The sequence below is a fragment of the Myotis nattereri genome (genome assembly GCF_964212035.1).
Source record: "Myotis nattereri genome assembly, chromosome: 7".
In the NCBI taxonomy this organism is placed as follows: Eukaryota; Metazoa; Chordata; class Mammalia; order Chiroptera; family Vespertilionidae; genus Myotis; species Myotis nattereri.
Window position 1 is genome coordinate 6,233,622 of NC_138082.1, and position 24,432 is coordinate 6,258,053.

Consider the following 24,432-nt stretch of genomic DNA (forward strand, 5'->3'; position numbering starts at 1 on the left):
TGCGCACAGGTGACCGCCTGGCGCCCACATGCGGGCGTACGCACCTGAGATACGTTTCTGACAAGCAGGCTCTTCGGCGCTGCGTGACCTTCCCCAGGTCATCACTGGGCTGCTGTTTTTGTTTTCAGAACAGGGCACCCATTGGATCCTATGCACATGCAAACTGACCACGAAGACGCAACGCGTTTTCCCACAGGGACGGACTTATCCCGGCATCTCACCTTCATGCAGGGAGGACGTCACCTCCACTTTAAACTGGAGGTACCCGCTCACGTGGTCGGCGGGCAGCCTTCTGCCGAGGTTGTAGCTCAGCATCTGGTCGCTGCAGAGGAGAAAGGGTTTTCGTCCTTCTACACTGGTGCCAGCCTTCGTCTTCTTCCCACAACCCCCCACCCCGCCCCGAATCCCATATACTTGACACTTACAGACTCATCCTATATAATAAAGAGCTAATATGCTAATTAGACCAAACAGCAGAACGACCGTCCAGACGACCTTCTAGACAAGGCAGCCCAGGCTGCGAGGGACGAGCCCATTGCACAAATTTCGTGCATCAGGCCTAGCAAGAAAATAAAAGTCTCAAAGGCACGTTTGAGTCCAGTGTAATACTATTCACTCGAACAAGGGAATACTTAGATAAAAAGAAACCTGGTCAGCCCAACTGGCGTGGCCCAGTGGTTGAGCACTGACCTATGAACCAGGCGGTCACGGTTGATTCCCGGTCAGGGCGCATGCCCGGGTTGTGGGCTCAATCCCCTCTGTGGGGCGTGCAGGAGGCAGCCGATCAAAGATTCTCTCTCATCACTGATGTTTCTATCTCTCTCTCCCTGTCCCTTCCTCTCTGAAATCAATAAAAATACATTAAAAAAAAAAGGAAATCTTGTTAGAAGGAAAGTTCTGAGTAAAAGCAGAAAATGCAATACAGCGTGTGTGTGTGTGTGTGTGTGTGTGTGTGTGTGTGTGTGTGTTTAAGTCCACTGATTCGCGCTCTCACTGTGAAGGGTTCCCAGGGAGAGGACACTTTGAGAATCACGGAGGAGCTGTGAAAGGCCTAGGTGCAGGCACAGTGGGCCTGGCTCCTTGGCACTGAGCACGTCAGGAAGCTGGTTCTGGAAGGACCCGCAGGCCAGGGCTCTCGCACGCACGCGGTCCTGGGGGGCACCGTGTTCTGAAGAATGGGAGCCGGGGGACAGGAGGTGGCAGCCACGCCCTGACAGCTGCTCCCGCTGAGTGAGGGCCGGGCGCTGACCCTCCCCGTCCACCTGCACAGTAAGGGGAGTTGGCCCTCGCCGACGGGGATGGGCAGCTGGAGAAGCTGGATGTGTCCCTGGGGTGCGTCTCGCTGCTGCCCTGGCAGGCGTGCCGAGGGGACCGCATGTGGGCAGGCCCAGGTTCTGCCCCACCTCGGCTCCTGGCTCGGGCTCCCAGCCTCCTCTGGGATGGAACTGTCTGCCTTTTCAATTCCGTGTCTATTTATCAACGTCAACTGCAATTACATCATTTCTTGGTATGCAAGCCACTTTCATTCTGCGTCTGACCTACATTTAATAAGGAAAGTAACCATGGCCTGGCCCCCAATCACTCCATTTCCGCTCTCACACTGCCCTCTGCTGGCAGCTGCAGGAGGACACACCGTGCCTCTCCCCGCTGGCAGCGCAGCGCCCCGCAGGGCCCCAGCAGGCGGTTTGGGGTTAATCTGCATCACTGTTGGTGCTTCTCCGCCTCCTCAGCACAGGGCTCAGGAGCTGCTGTCTGTGTAAGGGAGCACCTGCTAATTAACGTGCAATCCCAGTCCAGCTCCCGTGAAGTTCTCTGGCTCCATAGCAAGAATCTCATAAAACAATACTATACCCTTCACCTTTCTCTTTTTCTTCCCTAGAAACGGGGCGAGGATTTCTCTTGTCTTGACTGGTGCTTCTAAACGGCTTTGTTTCCCCAAACTGAGTCTCCCTGTGTGTCACTCACACTCCGCTGGGGCTCTGCCTGCTTCTGCTCTTTACCCCTCCCAGCATGCTCTGGGGTAGGCCCTGTTGGCTAGAGGCGACGGCACAGGGAGGAGAAGCAGCCTGCCCCCGGCCAGACACGAGGGAGGAACAGAGCCAGGGTCAGAACAGGGATTCACCTAACACGGAAGCCCGTCCCTGCTCTCACCACGTCCCATCTGACTCATCCTGCCTCTGGCGGGACACATCACCGTGAACGGTGTATGATACACTAGCATGCGCTGTAATGATAGGGAGTGAGTGCCCAGGAGCTCTCACTACCTGCCCGGAGCGTTCCTCACCGATGGCATCGCAGCAATGACGCGGCCTGGACGTGACGCGCCCGGACAGAGGCAGGGCCGCCCTCCCTGAAAACGGCCGGCTTCACGCAAAGGCACCCAAAGCAGGTGAATCTCGAGGAGCCCCAGCTCACCCTGCACCGCCCCCGGGAGCCCCCACTGTGTCCGACCGTCTCGGCCTCCCACACAGGGTAATGGAGACCCGGGATTTTTCAACAAGTAGCAGATGGGAAGCAATAATCTGATCGGAAACATGTATTTCGAAGCGAACATCTGGCCTACCAATCTGTAGTCCATGTCATTCTTACTTAATGAAGCCAGTCCCTGGACCTCCGTATCAGGCAATGCTCTCACTGTTCGTGTACAGAAATATTTCGTAATTCTGCTCTGCTGTCCATTCATGCTGGACCTCCTTCCGGCACACGTGGACTCCACGATCTTCCAAAGACTGCATGAGCCCAGCTGTGTGGCTCAGGGACTGAGCGCCGACCTGTGAACCAGGAGGTCATGGTTCCTTTCCCGGTCAGAGCGCATGCTTGGGTTGCGGGCTCAGTCCCCAGGAGGGGGCGTGCAGGAGGCAGCCAATCAATGATTCTCAGCATGGATCTCTCTCTCTCCCGCCCTCTCTGAAATCAATAAAAAAAAAAAAAGAAGAAGAAGACCACTAAATGAAAAGCCGGCAAGTCAACAGGTTTCACACACTGACAAGGTTTTATCTTTCCTTGATCATTCTGACTGACATATGTCAACGAACACTTCTGCCATAAGTAGAGTCTCATTTGTTAATTACACCTTCTATTATGTAAATTATATAATTATATAAATTAAATGGTAGCTACATTTCCCATAGTTATTCTCACGCTTTATAATCACTCACTTTCTATAAACCCTAAAAATAATTTTAAAAACTTACCAAAGTACATTATCTCCACTTGCAGCAATCAATGTTATCCTTAAAAATAACACATTAAAAAAAAATAGCGCATCTCCCAGCTTGTATCTGATAAACTAGCTGCTAGAATTTCAGTGTGATTTATACTTCCTGTGGGCTGGCTCACCCCCAAACTCCATCACCTCTGAGGGCCAGAGAACTAGAATCCATTGCAATCTCTTAGTTTCTGATTTCTACGGCATCTTAGAGATGACCTGGCCTAAACGCCTTATTCGTCAGGAGAGAAAGACAACGCCCACGGAAGCGCTGGTGCCAGCCCCGTGAGTCAGCTGCAGGGGGACACGGTGCCCGCCTCCCTCAGGCTGTTGGACCAGAGGATGCTCCGGCCGGTCCTCACGGGGCTGTAGACTGACCCGCACTCAGCTCCCAGCTCCGCCACCTGCTGGCAAGCCTCTCCTTCCTCATCTCTGAAATGGGTGTGATCACATCCCTCACCTCCCAGAGCTGCTGAGCGGATGCCATGAGCGAATGCGTGTCACGTGCTCAACTCCTGCCACAGAGCGGGTCTCGGCATCTCTTTTGTTCACTAGTTCTGCTGGGACGAGTTCTTCTGGGACAGCACAACCACTAATGCTGCCAACACTGACATGGCCGCTGTCCCTACTCTTTCTACTCTTACTCCTCTTACTACTCTCACTACTATTACTATTCTTACTGCTATTACTCCTCTTACTACTATTACTCCTCTTACTACTGCTACGACTACTGCAACCGCCACATGTTCAGCACGTTCTCTTACAATGACCAGGGTCCGAGTGCTGCCTCAGGCGCCAGTGTCACTGCGCTTGCTGGCCTCGCCGCGTACACATCGACAGGCCATTTGTAACAAGGGGTGGAGGCGTGTTATGATTTCTTACCTACGTTATTCACATTTACGGAAGGCTCACAGACAGCACACGTAAATGACAGCTGCCTGGGTGAAGGTATATGTCTAGGAGTCCCACCGTCAACCAGTTCCCCAGATGGGATCACCCCGGACAGGGAGGTGTCCACTCGACACCAGGATCCTGACTTGGGGAGAGGCCTTTATAGCGAGATTCCAAAAGACTCCACCCAGCTGAGCACTGATGGAGTGCAGAAATGCCCGCGGCAGGCCACCTTGGAAAAGACAGACACCCCCAAATGGTGCATCACTAAATCAAAGTGCTTCGCCCTGCACGTTTTCACGTAGGAGCATTTCCACTTTTAAAAGAGATGTGTTATCACTTCTTATCAGTGAGCAAAGGCCTAGGGCTAGAAAGGAAAGCATCATTTCAGCTGCTTCTGTGCAAACCCCTCCCCCCAAAAAAGGCCCACCAGGAGGTGTTGGGGAGTTGGGGCGGGGGGGGGAGCTGGTTACCCGATGGCCTGGCGCTCCAGCAGCCGCTGCACGGGGATGGTCAGCTTCCCCAGGAAACGCTTGATGATAGGACGGCTCTTGGCAAATTTGTCTTTAATTTCAATTTCTAAGACATCGGTAAGAAGTGCAAAAAAGGAGTATTTCTGAAAATAAAAACAGATAACAGGCCGATTCAGAAAAAAATACAAACAGGAAATTACATCATTTATTATGATAGAAAATGTCATCGCTTTTAAATCTTAATGACGTACAGAGTCCACATTGCTAGAAAGAGCTACAGCTGTTGTCAATCTTTTATTCACTCAGACTCATTAACATGCACAATGATTCAAAACCAACAGCTGGCCAGCTGGAGTGGCTCAGTGGTTGAGCGTCAACCTATGAACCGGGAGGTCACAGTTCGATTCCAGGTCAGGGCACATGTCTGGGTTGCAGGCTTGGTCCCCAGTGGGGGGCGTGCAGGAGGCAGCCGATCGATGATTCTCTCTCATCATTGATGTTTCTGTCTCTCTATCCCTTTCCCTTACTCTCTGAAATCAATAAAAATATATTTTAAAAAAAACAAACCCAACAACCTAGGGATCTGTATGACAAAGGGAGCCCCTTCCCTTACTACATCCTTTCCTGCTTCAACAGTTTTAGGAGATGTTACCAAATATTAAATTGTACACAATACAATTTTAGTATTCATATATTTATTGTATCTTAATTCTTTGAAATTTAACATGCTGGTATAGGATGGTTTAGAACAGTGATGGCGAACCTTTTGAGCTCGGCGTGTCAGCATTTTGAAAAACCCTAACTTAACTCTGGTGCCATATCACATATAGAAATTTTTTACTATTTGCAACCATAGTAAAACAAAGACTTACATTTTTGATATTTATTTTATATATTTAAATGCCATTTAACAAAGAAAAATCAACCAAAAAAATGAGTTCGCGTGTCACCTCTGACACGCGTGTCATAGGTTCGCCATCACTGGTTTAGAATGAACCGAAATATTTGGTTAACAGCAATTTTCATTCCTGATCCCATGTTATGTAGAAGTTGCCCAACATGGGTTCAAATACCCCTACTAAAGTAGAAACATCTACAGAATACCCTGGTTTCCTCGGTAAATATTCAAGTAAATATTTACACCCCCCCCCCCCCCTCAGGCTTGCACTGGCCACGTCGGTAAGAACTTTGTCAATATCAAATGTGAGGAAAATAAAGTGATTGCTAATTATTGCACTCTGTGCCTGCTAGCGCTCGTGTTGAGATAAATTTTATGTTTTCTAGGCTTCGAACGTGTTGAAATTCGGTGGTCCGCCTTTACAAGTTACTTACTATTTTGGAGATAGTTAAGTACTTGTTTTTAAAACCAGGAATAAGAAAACATGCTTTTTTCGCCGAAACCGGTTTGGCTCAGTGGATAGAGCGTCAGCCTGCGGACTGAAAGGTCCCAGGTTCGATTCCGGTCAAGGGCATGTACCAGGGTTGCGGGCACATCCCCAGTAGGAGATGTGCAGGAGGCAGCTGATCGATGTTTCTCTCTCATCGATGTTTCTAACTCTCTATCTCTCTCCCTTCCTCTCTGTAAAAAATAAATAAATAAATAAATAAATAAATAAATAAATAAATAAAAACATGCTTTTATCTGTTTAAATAACCTAAGACCTCCTAAGAGCCATATCTTTTCTCCACTTGGTTATAGGTCCCCTGAGTTATCTCCCTCTCCAATGAAATACTTCCACAACATTGTCAGAACATGGTTGTCCATAAACAGTTAGGGAATGTTTTAATTATCGGTGTGATTCCTATGCCAACAAAGGTTTACCCAGAAACACTATCTAGTACTGGAAATGTCTTGATCCCAAAGAAACGGCTGTCCTCACTCGAGGAGAAACGGGGTCTCTGTTCGTTCTCGGGGTTTTCTGTAGTTCTAAGGAGAGCCCCTCGCCAGGCCTCCCTGACACGCGGCACCGAGCCGACTGGAAGCATAAGGGAGCCGGGAGGGAGCCTAAGGACCACCAACACAATCTGGCTTCACTCTCTGCGTAGCGCATTGAATTTCCCGAGATCAAGAAATCCCAGACACAGGCGCCAAGGCCTGCAGGCGGGGAAACTCCTTTAATTTGCATGAATATATGCCAGAACAAAACACCAACGTTTTAAATAAAAACCATCAATCTCCCTGACTTCTCCTTCTGCCTCAAGGTCCAACATGACTGCTAGACAGTGCTGCTGGGCCTTTCCTGTCTCCACAGGTTGACACTTTGTGCTCATCATTTGTTTGCATTGATTTTGACTTTTTAAAAAATATATTGCAGCCCAGCTGGCGTGACATTGAGCGTCGACCCATGAACCAGGAAGTCGCGGTTTGATTCCCAGTCAGGGCACGTGTCCGAGCTGTGGGCTTGATCCCCAATGTGGGGCATGCAGGAGGCAGCTGATCAAAGATTCTCTCTCATCACTGAGGTTTCTATTTCTCTCTCCCTTGTCCCTTCCTCTCTGAAATCAATAAGAATAAATTTTCAAAAGCTACACACACACACACACACACACACACACACACACATTGCATTAAAGTATTTCTTTTGATTTTTGAGTCTTTTGGCATCCTTTACCATAAACTGTGCACCAGAGGTGCTTCCCTTGCCTTATCCTAGACCAGCCCCGACTAGAGGGAATATCTCATTCTCACTGGGCCCTCTTTCCAACAGGCCCCCTAGACACCTCCTGCTCACACCGTACACAGCTCAATGCTGCACAGAGTCCGGAGGAAAGGGCTGGAGTTGGCCACCTCCTCCTCGGTCACGTCTCGGACCCTGGGGACCACCTCACCTCTCGGTGCCAAATGGGGTTGGTGGTGTTACTGATGATGGTGGACCTCCGCTCCTGCCCGTGGTGGGCACAGGTGGGGAAGCTGCTCTTCTTCCCCGGCCGGATGGACATCTTCAGGTAAGGGTCCGGGTTGAAGAACATCCCTTTCTTTAGCCCGACAGCTCTGAGATCTTTAAAGAAAGAGGAGAGGAGGGAGGAAGGGAAGAGAAGGGCAGAGGAAAAGAGACAGAAGGACAAGCAGCTCAATGACAATTGTTCTTAAATAATCAGGCAGGCAGCGCTAAACAGAAATGATCTGGTGACACGACAGCACCGTTATTCATACTGCGACCGCGTAGGTGAGTGAGTTCAGGCAGGTCGTGACTCACCCCAGCAGAGAGGCCTCCTAGCAGGCTGCAAAAGTGAGACCAAACTTTACCCCCACCTCACACACCTAGATTCTAACGTGTATGTGGGTTGGCAACCAGCATTACAATGTCTTGAGAGAAATCCTCAGTAAACTGTTGATTTAAAAAAAACGAAACACCAATTGGTCCCTTCATGAGAGAAACATGAATCTTCGACATACATACAGGAAACGCACTGACCGATGTTTAACTGGGGCGGACACTGCAGAGCACACACGCAGTTGCACACATTCACCATGTCGCATATCTTCCACAAATGCCATGCATGATAGGGAAGCGGGGAGACCAGAAATATTTCTGAAAGTTGAATGCTACCGACTGGATTAAATAACTGTGAGGTTACTCCCTCAATAGCCTAAAGTCACTTAAATATTGAACGAATGTTCCATGTCTCATCTTCGGCAGCAGCTGTGATTTCACTATGCGAGCTGCTAAAAGTTCTGGCTAAAGTCTGGTTTGTGAAGAGAATGACACTTTTTTTTTTAAAAGGCCAGGCTTAGGGATACACACACGTCAGGAAACGAAGCTGCTTCCCTGGGCCCCCTGCACCTTTCTGAGAGCATCTGTGTGACTAGGGTCGGCCTGAGAACCGAGGGACCTTGAAGTGTCTGGAAGAACGGACTGTTTCCAGGTCGCCTCAGGCGGTGATGCTTAGGCTAGGAGGCCCCGCCCTATGGTGCAGACAGAAACCTGCAGGTGGCCCATGAACCTCCAAAGGCCTCCGGGTTACCCAGACCAGCTGGGGAAGAGACCCTGTCATGTGACCCTAAATTGTCTCCAAAGTCTTCCTACTCAATCCCATTTCTGAAACACAAAGTCTTTCTTCGAAGGACAGAACTGGCCGGGGGCTGCCCAGAGAACCCTGCTCTCTACAGGAAGCTCATGCCCTCATCTACCAGCAGGAACTTGGGGTCTAGACGTCTGTGCCATGAAAACAGACCGGGAGAGTCTGATGACACACAACTGGCAGTAGAGGGAGGCAGTTTAATATGTTGGCAAAGCCCTCGCCGGTTTGGCCTAGTGGCTAGAGCATCAGCCTGTGGACCGAAGGGTCCTAGGTTTGATTCCTGGTCAAGGGCACGTACCTGGGTTTCAGGCTCAATCCCCAGGGTGGGGCGTGCAAGAGGCAGCCAATGAATGATTCTCTCTCATCACTGATGTTTCTAGCTCTCTCTCCCTCTCCCTTCCTCTCCAAAAAATAATTTAAAAAATATACACACACACAAAAGAAAAACTTATTTTAATATGTTGGCAAAGATTGAAACATTCAACCAACAGGACCTGATGTTAAGAGCGTGCAGGAAACAGAGTGAGATCACTGACCTGAGAACCGGCGGGAGCGACGCTGCTGTCCCCTCGGGAGCCTGACCGCTCCCATCCCTGGCCCTCCCCAGTGTGCCTGCACTTCATTACCCGTTTAATAACGCTGCGTGTCTTTACTGGGCTTACTTTGGCATAAAATAGCCAGCCTTGAGAGAGAAAATGCAATTTACAGACTTATTTTCTTACCTTTCTTGTTTATGCTCGCCTCGGACTCAAAGACAGAAAAATAACATTCTTTAGATAGTAAATCGACTTCTTTGCAATAAGTGAGGAATAACATGTACAGAAATGGCTGCCACACCGTCTGACAGAGCTAATAAATCTTTTATGCAAAACATTCCTTTGAACACAAAGAATTTCCCCAGAAGATGAAGCCATTGTGATGAAAGAAGTCACTGTTAACCCTCATACCAGTTTTCCACCAGGGACATTGTACAGATAAACCTTCATTAAGAAATACAACCAACTACCAGTTATGTGTGGTCTGATTACCCAGTTTCCTTCACCCGTCACATCTCTGCTCTTTTTTCTCCCTTTTGCCTTTTATATCCCTTATTGCTCATAAATATCTGCATCACCTAATAGACCAATGAAGGACTCAAAGTCACAAAGGTATGACATGGTAGATATCCTGGTTTACAGCTTTATTTGGAGACGAGGTTTAAGATATTAATCAAAACACAGTTGTTTTGTTTTTGGCACATTGGTGTTTCTTTTTTGTTTTGTTGTGTGTTTTTTTAAGAGAGAAGGGGGGAGAGAGAGAGAGAGAGAGAGAGAGAGAGAGAGAGAGAGAGAGAGAGAGGAAGAGAAACATCAATTGGTTGTCTCCCACACATGCACTGTCCCGGGATCAAACCCGCAACCTGGGTATATGCCTTGACTGGGAATCAAACCCATGACCTTTTGGTGTATGCGATGATGCCCCAACCAACTCAGCCAGGGAAAACACAGTTTTTGTTTTTTGCTGTGGAGTTCAATTATTTGTATCCCTACTTATCCATAGATAATCAAGAGTAGAGCGTTTGCAGGCAGCCACTCCACAGGGCTCAAATGCTCTTGGATAAATGTCGTCACTCACTGTCAATATGCCACAACCAGATTAATTTGTTCAGAATTAGAGACTTGTTTTCATGTTCTGTCGTTTTAGCCACTTCTGTCTACCACCTGCACATATCTGACCACATGGTAGGAAACAGGACATAATGTTAGCCAGCCGCCACGTGTACTGAGGTGGGACATTAGAAGAAGTTGTGTTTAAAGAAGAAACATCTGGCTATGCCCCTACTTTTTAGGAAAATGTCCTGGGATTTTCATGTTCTAGATCAGTGGTCCTCAACCTTCTGGCCCTTTAAATACAGTTCCTCATGTTGTGACCCCCAACCATAAAATTATTTTCGTTGCTACTTCATAACTGTAATGTTGCTACTGTTATGAATCATAATGTAAGTATATGATATGCAGGATGGTCTTAGGCGACTCCTGTGAAAGGGCCGTTCGACCGTCAAAGGGGTCGCGACCCACAGGTTGAGAACTGCTGTTCTAGATGCTCATTCTCCCGTAGTGAGTTAATTAGCACCCCTCTGCAGTCAAAATCAATATGTGTGTATCATTTTTAAAATATTTTTATTGATTTCAGAAAGGAAGGGAGAAGGAGAGAGAGATAGAAACATCAATGATTAGAGAATCATTGATCAGCTGCCTTCTGCACGCCCCCTACTGGAGATCGAGCCTGAAACCCGGGCATGTGTCCTTGACCGGGAATCGAACTGTGACCTCCTGATTCATAGGTCGACGCTCAACCACTGAGCCACGCCACCTGGGCTGTGCGTATCCTATTCAGAATGATATTGATCACTTGGAAGCACAGGGCGATGCTTCTACACTAAGAAACCATGGTGTGGTCAACCTAAATGTCCTGAGCCACGCAGGCTGGCTCGTGCTCCCCACCGATAACGAAAGGACTTGTGCACCTGCAGCCCCTCAGGACTGTGAGGTCTCAGGTACAGTCGCCACCTGCCATGTTCTCAAGAGACAGACAGATGAAGGGACAGGGGAGTGTCACAGGCAGTGGTGCGCCTACGTGCCCTGCTGAAAACCTAGACATGTGTCAACGCTGAGGGTTCCAACCAAAACATATGCACTAGCCACGTCTGAGCCATCAGTCATCAGTTCACCACTGCCGAGACCCGCCAGGAAACAAAACCAAGCAAGCTTTCCCAGGAAGTGCCTCCTCTGCTAGGACGGACATGGTCCCCGCAGGCCATGGCAGCCATCAGCGACTTCCGTGCGCCCTTCAGTCAGATGCGACGAGGGTGCGCCACTGCCACGTCTGTTTTCAAGATCGGCCTGCTGACTCTCACTTGTGAGAACATATATTTTCATGCAAATTTTTTTTGCAGCTAAGAAAGTAAACTGAAGTTAAATTTGAGAAGCACAACACAGATGGAAAATGAAAGCAAAGCATCTGAAGTGATAGACGTCTGTCAGGCTTTATTTTGGATGTATTGTAGCACAGTCGTCGACTTTGAAAGTCCATTTCAAATACTGACTGTCTTGGTAAATTCTTGACTTTATGACTGCCCATTAACTTTTTAAAAATCAAAGGCTTTCAAACTTTTTGAGTCCCCTACATATGAAGTAACATGTGACCATGAAACCCACATACACATACAGAGGTGTTTTTATTTTCTTGTGTGAATGTTTTTCAGTTTGTATAAACTGATGTTCTATGAAAAAAATATTTCCCTTTGGTGGTAAACTGATTTTTTTCTATGCTTTTTTAAATTGCTAGTTTCAATGACATAAACCTTGTAAACCACAAATGAGTTCCCACTCACAACCAGGTCTTTCGTTTTATGATACACAAACAAGCAATTAAAATATTGCAGCAACCAGAAAACAACAAAACCAATTGTTATGCCCACTTTCTATTTTTATGTGAATTCCTCCACAGACACTGGGGTTCCCCCAGCTTCCCTCCCCCCTCGTTTCCACATTTCCCTTTCTCTAGATGAGGTAAGCACAAATCATCTTCAATAACCAACGTCCTCATGTGTGGTTAACACATGACATTACAGATTTTTTTTTTAAAGTAACTATACACAGTTACAGCCTTTTTCCCACCAGAAAACTCATTAGAAGAAATAACTTCTGAGTTTATATCAATGATCTATTTTTATCCTGGTAAAAGATATACTTGAATTTCAGAAGTATGACCCCCCCCCCCCCCCCCCCGATCAATAACTAACTAGTCCACCTATAACATATGAGAATCTGTGAAAGAAAGGACTATTGATGCCCTTAAAATCGCAGACTTTCAAGCTGGACACCGCGCCAATGAAAGGCAGCCTTACCGGACAGCGTGAAGCTGACGAGCTTCCGGGAATGCGGGCTTCCAGAAGCACCTCCTTCTGCCCCCATCTGCAGACAAAAAACACGCGTGTGAAGCTTCACAGGGTCTGAGGCTGCTCAGCCGTCCTGGGGAATCACGTATGTTTGCCAATGTGATGATGTTCGTACCAAACATGCATGTAGTATATGCCTTCTCATAAGCTACAAGGCTTGGAATTGAGACACAATGCAGATTCTCAGAGATGAGAGAAAGATCACACCTAACTTCATCTTTAACCGAAATGAGACTGGTAGCAGCTTCTAAATTCGCTGGGATATGAGTCAACTTACTTTATGTCCTTTTAGTTCTTTGCTAAGATAGTTGATAGATAGTAAATGTACTTATATTGCTATTACTATATGAAAACATTCCTTAAGTTAAAAAAATAATCAAACATCAAATTCCTTCAGACGTTTTAGAAAACCCTAGAATAAACTAAACACGTGATTTATACCAGACTCATCCATACATATGTAGAATGATGCTCTCTCGCCAAACATTTGTGAGTGGCCACGTGGATGTCCCATCCCTTTGGAGGCTCCTATAATACTGAGCTACAGGTAGATGGCACATGCTGTTATGATTAGTGGTAATAGGCATTCTCAATGCTGCTGTACTAATCACTGTGCTATAAAGCTTTTCCTAAAAGCTTTCGAGTAAATTATCTCATTGAAACCAATCATTTATAGACCACATAGCAGATTTAGCCTTTCCCTCAATTTATGTACAATTAGTGCTCAAGTTATGGCATACTAGGAAACAAAATTTCATAGTTTTCTAAAAAAAGCAAGAAAAAAAAAAGCTGCAATACTGTAAAAGACAGGCTGAAGGCAGAATATATGTTGAATGGTTGGAAAAGTGAAACCACATTAGTTTATATTGCACCCTTCCATCTTTTATCTTTGGAACACTCCCCACACTCCTTTAAAAATCTTATGCCATCAACAAATAAAACTTTCACTAATCCAAGAAAAGCCGGAAAACGTCTAAAATTTGCCCTTAGATTCTCAACCTGTTGGTCGCAAACAATGAAAATACATCCTGCATATCAGATATTTACCTTACGATTCATAACAGTAGCAAAATTACAGTTATCAAGTAGCAATGAAAATAATTTTATGGTTGGGGGTCACCACAACATGAGGAACTGTATTAAAGGGTCGTGGCATTGGGAAGGTTGAGAACCACTGGAAATGAATTCCATGCCAATTCTGAAGTATCAATTTCTACTTCCTTCTCCACCTCCTGTAACCTAGTCAAAACTATTTTGTGTGGCACTTAGCTGCTTCCTGATCATGTCATTTGCAGTATCCTTGGGTCCCATCCAGGTATCTTTTTACATTCTGCCCATCAAACCAACTCCTTGATGACCCTGGGCTGGCTCTCGGTGAGTACGTATGCTTTATTACACTGTGTGCCACCTCTCCGACTCATCACCCCCAGGTTGACCAGCGGGGCAACAGCAAACCAGCCAAGCTACTGACGGCTGGTCACTACCGCGTCCTGCTTTCACCACGCACAACCCTGGACTGTGGAGTGTTGAGCAGCAAGGGAGTACAGTCTGCAGCTGAGACAGCCAGACCCCATAGGTCATGGCCTCCCCTCAAATGGACCCCATGGCCCTGTGTGCTGTACCGCCCCCAAAGACACGATGACCCTTCCTGCTAAGGGAGACTCACCCAAAGTGAGTTAAAGAAGGCTGAAAAGGTTCATATTCTTTTAAAAATAAACTTTAAATGGGTTTTCTGAAAACCTACTTAAAATATTATAAGACATTACAGAAACGAAAAATTTGCCCTTAGATTCTCATTTTTAAAATGTGATTCACTGTCCGGCAAAAGGTTAATGTGAAACAATGTTCACAGAATTCACAGATAAACACTGTCCTTTCCTACCATGGTGGCAAAATGCTCATCTGAAAGAATACCCAGAGCATTCGATGTCACCACCGATGACCACATCCTTCTAGCTACGGGGGCACCGGCGATAATAGGATAATAAACACGTCTGCCCTGGCTGTTTGCAGAAAGGTTTTTAAATAAACTCACTCCCCAGATTCATTCCAGGAAAAGCCAGAAGCAGCACTGTCAGCCCAGTGCAGAAACAATGCATGACCGTGAGTGACGGTGGCCTTTGCCTGTCCCTGAGGCCAAAGGATTTCCTGTTCCAAGCGTCTGATACACATCGCTGTGTACTCTGATGAATGACAGTGACGTCAAAGCCCCAGCGGCAGGGAGGGCACAACGGTTTGTATCCTGGACTCATCGCAGAAGGATGTGTGAGAAAGGAGCAGATTAGGGTGGCAGCTCATTTCCTTCCCTAGGGAGTCTCCCAGCGACTTCTTCCGGGACTGTTCGAAGTGGGACTTGTGACTGTCGATGCAGCTTATCCGTCTCAATAACTAAACACAGGCCACACGCCGTGCCCCGGGCGGCCGTCACGCTGTGACACAAACACAGCGCTCACCCCCACGGGAGGCGCCCGCGTGGCACAGCCTGTCATTCTGGCTACAGACCCGGCCGTCTCAAGCCTGGTCGGGAAACGATTGGCCGCCAATCCTGTGAGTCACCCTCGGAACCACAGTATTCTATTCTGATCGCAAGCGCTGTATCGACGAAGCCTTTAAGGTGCTCTACACACTGTCTGAAGCAAATTAATTATCCCCAAACGAGCCACAGGATTGACAGAATAATCTCAATGCAAAGATCAATGGAATGAGATCAATGTTCACCCGGTGGTGAACTCCCGCTGCCTTCAATGATAGCTGATTGTTGAAACTGCTCAAGTCTAAAAAAAATAAATAAAAACTCTGAGTTCAGAAAAATCGTGTTTGGAAGTGATTGCCTAATTTCACACACAGTTAATTTTTCAAAGGGTTTTATTACAAACGGCGCCACCCTTCTGGCTTTGCAATTTTTCTCTTTAGAATATTAATTAAAGCGTGTGCCGGTGCTGACTATGTGACACGGCAGATGCTGTAGTCAACAACTGTTATTCTCCTGTGGGCTTCCAAGCCTTATATAGTACATGTGGGTTGTTCTTTCCTATTCCGTACCACGTGTCCTACGATGGGCACTCAAGTATAATTCACATGTGAGCTCAGTCCTTAATATTGCGGATTTTGCACATACTGTTCCCTCGGCCTAAAATGCTCTTCCCTACCTCTCTCCACCTATGTGATTCCTACTCATCCTTCAGACTGTCCTGCAAACACATCTCCCTCAGGAAGCCCTCCAACACCTTCCTGATCAGGATAAATCCTACAGTACGTGCTCTCATAGCCCCGTCTTACTCCCGCTCATTGTCTTTAGACTCAAATAACTATAATGTAACTTAATTGATGTCTCTCCTCCCCCACGAGACCGGTGAAAACAAACACTGTGTTTTGCTGATCATTTCATCCTGGTGGTGAGTGCGATGCCTGGCATTAGCTGGCACCCAGTGAGTATTTGCTCGCATGAGTGGAAAAAGGGAAGGACGGGCTGATAGGGCGTTGGTGGGCCTGCACAAGTGCAAATTGCCATCGGCAGAGATTACTTTCTGAACCTCAAGGAGTCAACCTGGCCACATGCCTATTTCCAAAAGTGCGTGCATCTATACATTTACACACACACACACACACACACACACGTCATGAAGATTCGATATTATGGGAGTCAGTATTTTTCCTCTATACTTCCATGACCTGAATGTTACGAACGAGGGATATAAGTGTAATGATTTACATCTCTTACACTCTCGGAATTCCCCTAAACCCGTGGTCGGCAAACTGTGGCTCGCGAGCCACATGCGGCTCTTTGGCCCCTTGAATGTGGTTCTTCCACAAAATACCACGTGCAGGAGCACGTACAGTGCGATTGAAACTTCATGGCCCATGCACAGAAGTCGGTTTTCGGCCTGGGAGAGTCTATTTTGAAGAAGTACTGTTGGTATTTGGCTCTGTTGACTAATGAGTTTGCCGACCACTGCCCTACACTATCTAAGTCCAATCGCCCGTGAGCAATGGAGTGCACCTTGTGAGGCGGTGAGACCCTAAGGTCAGTGGATGGAGTGAAAAATCACGACATTGAGAAAAGGAATCCCCCGGGAAGTACCAGGTTAGAAATGGACACACTTTCCCTTCAAGGGTCCACAAAACCAACGATGTCCTCCAAATCTAAGTTAAATATCTCTTTCTTCCACCGAGGGCCTGGGGAAGCGGCTGGCCTCACTCTGTGTGGTCTCTGGAGGCGCCGGACCCCAGCTCTGCCGGAGAGGGACTCGGCACTGAGGCCTCCTGGGAAGAGCACATGCCTGATCCCCACCGCACACTCCCTTTGGGGTGAAAGCTCACTGAGCAGCAGGCAGAAGCACACACGCTAAGTCACGACTGTTCTCCCTTCTGCGCACTGAGCTCCTTAAATCAAATGCACGTGAAGATGCAATGTTACCATCTCCTACCGACCCCAGTGGAGTCTGAAACCCCTCCCACAGTGGAGCACTCACGAATTTGCTTCATGGAGAGCTGACCACACAGAGCTGATATAAATCCAATCCTGTTTTCCCACTGGTTAGAATGATGGATGCAGGTAAGCCAGCGTGCACGTGATTCCCTTTAATAAAGCGGAGCCCCCCCACGCCCCCGCATGCCCTGTGTTTCCTTCTCAATGTTCCCCATCATCTGCCAGAGCTGCAGGTGCAGAAACAGAAAGCAAGGCCCCAGGGACCGCCCACCCCAGGAAGCAGCAAGCAGGACTCACCATCACAGCGGGGTTCCTCACGGTGATGCAGGGGGTGGTGGCGCGCAGGGCTCCGCTGATGCCGTGGTAGTACTTAAAGCAGATCTTTATCTCCGCTGCAGATGGATTGGAGAAACACAGTCATTCAAACACGGAACAACCAGCGGAGGCCATTCCCACACCGCCTCTCAGAAAGCCCTACTCTGAGTCGTTGAATGGTCCCTCCTTTTCCAAGCGGAGGCAATGGGCTGGTTATGCCACTTCGTACTTGGCCTCAGACGCTCCTCCGGGATTTTGTAAGGACACCCTCGAACGTATTAGAAGATAATGCGCCAACGTGCCACAAAGTAAACCGCGTGGAGATGAGGCTAGGGCAGCTGCCCTGCGTGGAGGTGTATCTCTGGTCTCAGGGCCCCTTCACCTCACACCCACTTTGGGAGGCAGAAAGGCCTGTCCCCAGGCTGCAGATGGAGTGTGATGTGCTGAAGGTCAAGCAGGAAATGACAGAGTCAGGACTCAAACCGACCTTAGGTATCAAAGCCTTCATCCTGAACCTCTACAATACAGACAGGCTGCAGCTGTCCACGGACACAGAAAGCAGGTTAACACGTATGAGAAAATGCTGTCTTAGACTATGCGGTGTTAGGGCCTGGGAACATGCATTATTTTAAATTTCCAAGTGATCTAAATGCAGCTACCAGACAGGGATCAAATTTAGTAACCACTGGTACAGACACTACTGGCACGTGAAAAGACAGATGCAGATGCAGATGTATGTGGAGATCTATATCCACAGGTTATGTGTGTGTTCATATCTATTACACATGTATGTAGCATATATGTATTTCATATGTGTAAAATCTGAACTCGATAAAGAGCAATACAAACGTCATTTACTGATTTTGGAAAGTAACAGTTTCAAAGATCGTGAAGTCAGAACGCAGCACAGGTAGATGGCACAGGCACTGGGCTGTTTCCGTGCACAGCGCGCCTGAGTCACGGAAGTGTCACCGCAAGATGCCTCGCTCCCCAGGTGTCATCCGATACAGGCAGGGATGCTGATGGGCAGCCCCAGGGCCAGGCCCGCCGACAGGAGCGGCCTCCTCCACTGAGTCCCCTGGACCACTAAAGGGGGAGCCACTGGACGTATTTCCCAAGGAAGTCCACCTCCCACGGACCCTCCCGGCTGCCCCCGATGACCTCCACGGAGTATCTGGTTCACTTGTTTTAAGAGAAAAAATACATCAATTAAAGAAAAATCCTCTTTTAGGAATTTATATTATTGCACGTTTCCTATCCATGATGAAATGAAAAAAGAACAGTCTTGTCATGAGGTAAAATACTGAGTCTTTCCATCACGAAAGTGAGTCACTGTGGTGATTCGAAATGTAGCGAGCGCTGCCGAGCAGAGGATTGTTACCCCGCACCCATCACAAACAAGCCCGCCCCAGGCCGGGCAGGGTGAGAGAATCCGGGGAAGGCATCTGGTCTGGCGGGTGGTGGAGTGTGGAGGTGGAGCCACAGGCCTGACGAAGCGCAGGAGACAGACACTGGCAGAGAGGATGGCGGGAGAAGGCGGGAGGCAGAGACCAGTGAGGACACGCGGGATCGGGAAGGCTCACAGAACACCCTGGTTGGGACGGAAACCTGCGGATGGGAAACCTAACAGACGAGCAGGCTGGGAGCGAGGAGTGGCCGAGGCAGGAACGATGAGCTGCGGGCTTTGAGGAGCCACCGGCGTGGGCATCCCAGCTTCACTGGCACCGCCCCTTGCGGGACACACCCGGCGTGAACACCCACGCGGGGCTCTGAGTGTGACGGCATTGTGACAGCTGCACAGACCTGAGCAAACTTCCTCCCGGCTGCTTTCTCCCAAGACCAACAGCACGTATTCGTCAAGAACACGGCTCAGCACAACGCACAGGCCGTCAAAGCCGGGCAAGCCGGGTGGCGGGCGTGAGCCTTGGGTTCTGCGGGCAGGAGCGCATCAGCGTCCCCCCCTAACGCTGGAGACCAGGACTCCGAATCCGCCTGCAGCAGGGCCTCCATGGCCAAGTCAACGGGAGGGAGCGAGCCGCTCGCTTCCCAACACACAGACGTGCATTTGTGTAAGACCTTCCCCGAACTCTCCAGTTAGGGTGCCATCTCCTCTACACAGTCAGCGAGGGAACACACTCCAAGACAAAACAAGTGACTGCTCATTTTTTAAAAATATTTTTTTATTGACTTCAGAGAGGAAGGGAGAGGGAGAGAGACATAGAAACATCAATGATGAGAGAGAATCACGGACTGGCTGCCTTCTGCATGCCCTCCACTGGGGATCAAGCCTGCAACCTGGGCCTGTGCCCTGACCCGGAATCAAACCGTGACCTCCTGGTTCATAGGTCAACGCTCAACCACTGAGCCATGCCGGCTGGGCTGCTCATTTTTATCTGTAGGATAGTGGTAGCCAGGCCAACTTCACCAGCTGGCCCATTTTAGGTGCTATTTTATTCCTTGCTATAACCCAAATCTCTAACCCCAGTGATACACTAGAGCAGTGATGGAGAACCTTTTGAGCTTGGCATGTCAGCATTTTGAAAAACCCTAACTTAACTCTGGTGCCGTGTCACATAGAGAAATTTTTTTGATATTTGCAACCATAGTAAAACAAAGACGTATATTTTTGATATTTATTTTATATATTTAAATGCCATTTAACAAAGAAAAATCAACCAAAAAAATGAGTTCGCGTGTCACCTCTGACACATGTGTCATAGGTTCGCCATCACTGCACTAGAGTCTCAGTGACCTCTAAGATGAATTTACTCTGAATTGAACAAAACAGATTCTGTGGATGGGCATGATCACCCCAAATAGGGCAGAGCCAACAGCTTCCCACGGCTTCCTGGGTGGGGCCAAGCACAGGGATTGACGCAGATCACCCGTCACAAAAGCAAACACACAGCAGGTCCCCAGAGAGAAAAACACAGAACAGCTGTTGGCACCTGGACTCAAACCAGCCAGGTCCCGGAGCAGGACACCAGGAAAGATGCCTGTCCCGAAAATACGGGAATGTTCCATGTGGGTGGGAGCTGTCATGTCCAAATATTATTTAGTGCTTTAGGTCACTCAAGATTAAAATACAGCCCCTCTGAGTAAGAGAGAAACTAGCATGTTGACCAATGTCCTTGAACATTTGTTATGAGAAGAGTAACTGGAAAGAAAACTCAAAAGGGTGGAAAGGGCTGTTGAGGCCCAGCCTTCTGTTTGAGCTACATTTTTAACCTCTCACTGCAAGAGGAAAACAAAAAGCTATTTCTGCGAGAAACAGATGTAAGGACGGGGAAAGCCAATGCAGGTGCGATGACCGAGCATCAGAACAGGGAGAAGCCCACTGCTCACAGGCAGGGGAGACAGAGGATCTGGACTAGGGAACAAGGAATGATCCATCTACCCAAGAATGGCTTCTGCACATATAGGTGGACAAACAGACAGGAGGAAGGCAGGAGAGAAAGCAGGTCTGAATGAATGAATGAATGAATGATCATCCTATATAATAAAAGACTAATATGCAAATTGTCCCCTCGACCAAGAGTTCAACGGGGAGTTTGACCAGGGGGCGGGGCCAACCAGCCAACGGCCCGCAGCCCTTCCCCTGGCCGGCCCTGCCTTATCGGCCCAATCAGGTCAGGCTGGCCGGACCCCACCTGTGCACGAATTCATGCACTGGGCCTCTAGTAGTCTATAAAAGACTACAGGAACAGACATTCTGGCATGTCTCACCCAAGACAAGTTTTGAAACCTCTTACATTTCAAAACTCAAGAATGCACACCGCCGAGATGAGCAACCCAGTTTCTGCGAGCATCAGCTCATTTGAGGAATATTTGACAGTCCGATGACAAGTGCAGAGGGAAGCAGTCCTCCTCTCCAATGCCTAGCAACGTCGTCTACCCCACATTAAACCAGTCTTTGTCCTTCAAGTTCATTCAGGCAGGTCCCGTAATAATATGCCCGGCCTCCTGCCTCCTGCCTCCTGCCTCCTGCAGGGGTTTATCAAGACAAACGGAAGCCATCTTTATATTCAGAAATAGCTCCGTGCTCAAATCTAGGTTTTTTCCATGAATTTAGGTCAATTTTTGGGGAATTTTACTTTGACTGGACTTCTGATGAGCTAAAGATAAAAATTTTCTGTCTGAAGATGAAAGCAAATGTTTTTTGGTGTCGTTAAGTTTTCAAGACCAAAGATTAAAAATATAAAAACTGTCTAACATACTCAGCCACCCCCTGATTTAAAAAAAAAAAATGTTTCATAATCTCACCAGAGGATATGTTTTTCTTGATTTTTTAGAGAGAGGAAAGGGGGGAGGGGAAGAGAGAGAGAGAGGGAGAGATATTAAGTACTAGCAGGAGGAGTAAAGAAAAACCTTCTCAGAGAAAGAGAGGTTTACTAGCCCCTCATCAACCAGGACATCCCGAACCTCTACCACTTTCGAAGGCAGAAAGAAAGTCAGTCACAAACACTGAGACCGTCTGTCCATGGGTGGTGGTTGTTCACACATACTGTTCCAAGTGGCAGCAGCACGTGGTACTGACTTCTTCCCGGGGTTCCGAGTTACTCATCTCGGAACACCCCACAGTATGAATCTGCACGCGCCACCCGGGGTGATCACTGCCGCAGCCTTCTGCACTTGGGAGCCAACACGAAGGTTGCCTCACCTTTTCCCCTGACGTTCAGTTGGTGATATTTCTCAGCCAGGTCAGCCTCTCAAACCCTGGGACCCTCTCAAAGGAGGAATCACCCTGAGAGGAAGCTTGGCGTGTTCCCATTCCCTTTTCCCCCATAGCCTTTTATCATTTATTTTTCCGATGGCTTAGGTAGTAATGCCAGCTGGGCCACGGTTGGAAAGTAAAGTAGAAAAAGGCAGGAAAAAGCACCCATAGCCTCACCCCCCAGAAACAGCCTCTCACATTTTGGCAAACATATCCTGAGGGGCTTTCCCCATCCGCCATGACTTCAGCTGGGGCTGTGCTGTATGTATCTGCCTTTTCCCTCTCACCATTTTCCCTGAAAATTATATCCCACTTGAGATTTAACGAGAGAATCTAGCCAGAAATTGAACTGAAAAGAAGGCATTGCTTAAGGGTCAGAAACAGGATTAGAGGAAGCTCTAGAATGCTGACCCCCCAGTGAAAATGTGGAAGAAATAATCTGATGGCAATTCAAATAATGGCTGCTAATCTTCCAGAACAACTTGTTATACTGCAGAAGTTTCATGTGCATTAATAATGTGCCTACATCAAGTTGCTACTCAGTCAAACCTTACTTTATATTTTAAGGTGTAGTAAGTACACTCCCTGTATAGCAACCCCACACTCTCCTGGATTAAACACTCTGCGTATGGATAATTGTTATACAGAGATAAATAACTGGGAAAGTGTTTAGAGCCAATTTTGTCTACAGTAAGGAAAAATTCTGTATGTGTAGACATTAACCTAGACCAACCAGTAAATTATTTGCTTACAGTAGTATCTAGCTACTCCACAAAAATGTACTTACTATGTTTTCAATAATATTAGTGGGAAGTATAGATACTCCGCTTCATCCAAAATAAAAAGGAATGACATATTTCTGTGAATCATGTGTGCTATGTAAAAGCATCTGCATGTACAAATGAATATAACATCAGATAACTGGGGCATGGTTGAATTATCGGTAGGCAATTTTCGATTCCTAGTAAAGAGACCTCTATAGCAGTAAATAGACCTCTCTAGCAGTCCCAGACTATCTTACCCACACTTGTAAAAACCAGGACCCAAATGCAAAAGTTATTCTGCCGCTGGGAAAAATAATAGCAGAGTTAGCAAATAAAAATTTTAAATTAAGTTAAATGCTTAAATTTAAATCTTGAATTGTTTTTCCTGCTCTCTAAAATTAGTAATAATTAAATATGAATTACAAATGTAGTTGCAAGGTATATAAAAATGTGTGAAGTATTAAAATAGCCACATGTAATTTATAAATCATACGTTCATACAATACACACACACTTTTCAAAATATGTGAACATTCTCTAATGAGCTTTTTCTAAAATAATACATTTTCCAGTTTGGAGTTCTATGGTATAAGTGTATGTAAATCAGAGCAAAAAAACATTTTAAATAGCACTCAGAAAAGACCCCATAGATTCCTGCATATGTAGACAATGTCGCATCACCAACATCTATTTCACACTTGGTTACTTACGTTCCATGAAATAGGGCCCGGGCTCAATCCTCCACACAATCTGCCCTTTCTGTGTCCCCGTCACACCCCTGTTTTTAGAATCCCAGAAGTTGGCTGGAGAATTCTCATCTGAAAAAAAACAAAGAAACACTTTTCAGCTTCATCACAACCTCTTTGTCCTTCCTCAGCTCAAAGACCAATACAAGTTCTAAGATAAAGATGAACGGGAAATATCAATGAACACTACCATGAATGACGACTCCCAGCAGATTATTACACTGAGTTTCTACACTTGCATCTTACGGGGGACTTGGGGAGGGTGCAGGTGGAAAGACGGTGGCATCTCTGGGTTTGGCCAGGTCGGTCAGTGTGGCCAACAACAAGACTACAGAGAGCGAAGGGCACAGCAGAGCCTGGGGGCCGAGCTGATGTGTAGGAAAGGGGCTGAGCCCCATCGATTGAATCTTTATGGAAGGAGGGAAGAGCAGAGCGGGGAGAATATAACAAGACTCCACGTGGGGGACAAAAAGGGACGTTAAGCTATAAAACGGAGTCAGACACACTCCAGGTTTGCCACAGACAGCGTCCCGGCACCAGGTCTGCTAGGAACACCTTTCACAAACCGCCAAAGGCAGGAGACCTCGAGCCGATGGAAGAAGAGGAAAGAGGCAGCATCTGGACCTCCAAAGGGAAGAGGATAGAAAGAAAGAGCCAGGGAACAGGCCTGAACGTGGCATTTTCCAAGCTGTCTGACCTCATGACACAGAGAACGGTCATATTTGTAGGCACACTGGGGTCGATGGAAGAGGCACTCACAACTTCAGATGGCGGGCGGGGACACTCTGGTGGCCCAGGCTCCGCCCCTACCCTGAGCGCTGAGGAATGCATATCCTACATAATAAAGAGCTAATATGCTATTAGAGCGAACAACAGAACAACCGTCCAGGATACCTTCCAGACGACCATCCAGATGACCTTATGGACGA

General features: G+C 47.5%; 1 protein-coding gene across 1 annotated transcript in view; it reads right to left on the reverse strand.

Moving 5' to 3' along the window:
- Nucleotides 1-24,432, reverse strand: part of HECW2 (HECT, C2 and WW domain containing E3 ubiquitin protein ligase 2) — a gene marked incomplete at its 5' end in the record, with an annotated part of 171,337 nt that overhangs the window by 104,202 nt on the left and 42,703 nt on the right. The window contains 6 exons of the mRNA XM_081095984.1: nt 222-322; nt 4,573-4,715; nt 7,402-7,571; nt 12,485-12,551; nt 17,262-17,356; nt 23,468-23,575. Coding sequence (XP_080952110.1) covers nt 222-322; nt 4,573-4,715; nt 7,402-7,571; nt 12,485-12,551; nt 17,262-17,356; nt 23,468-23,575 — 684 coding nt within the window. The remainder of the gene's footprint in view (nt 1-221; nt 323-4,572; nt 4,716-7,401; nt 7,572-12,484; nt 12,552-17,261; nt 17,357-23,467; nt 23,576-24,432) is intronic.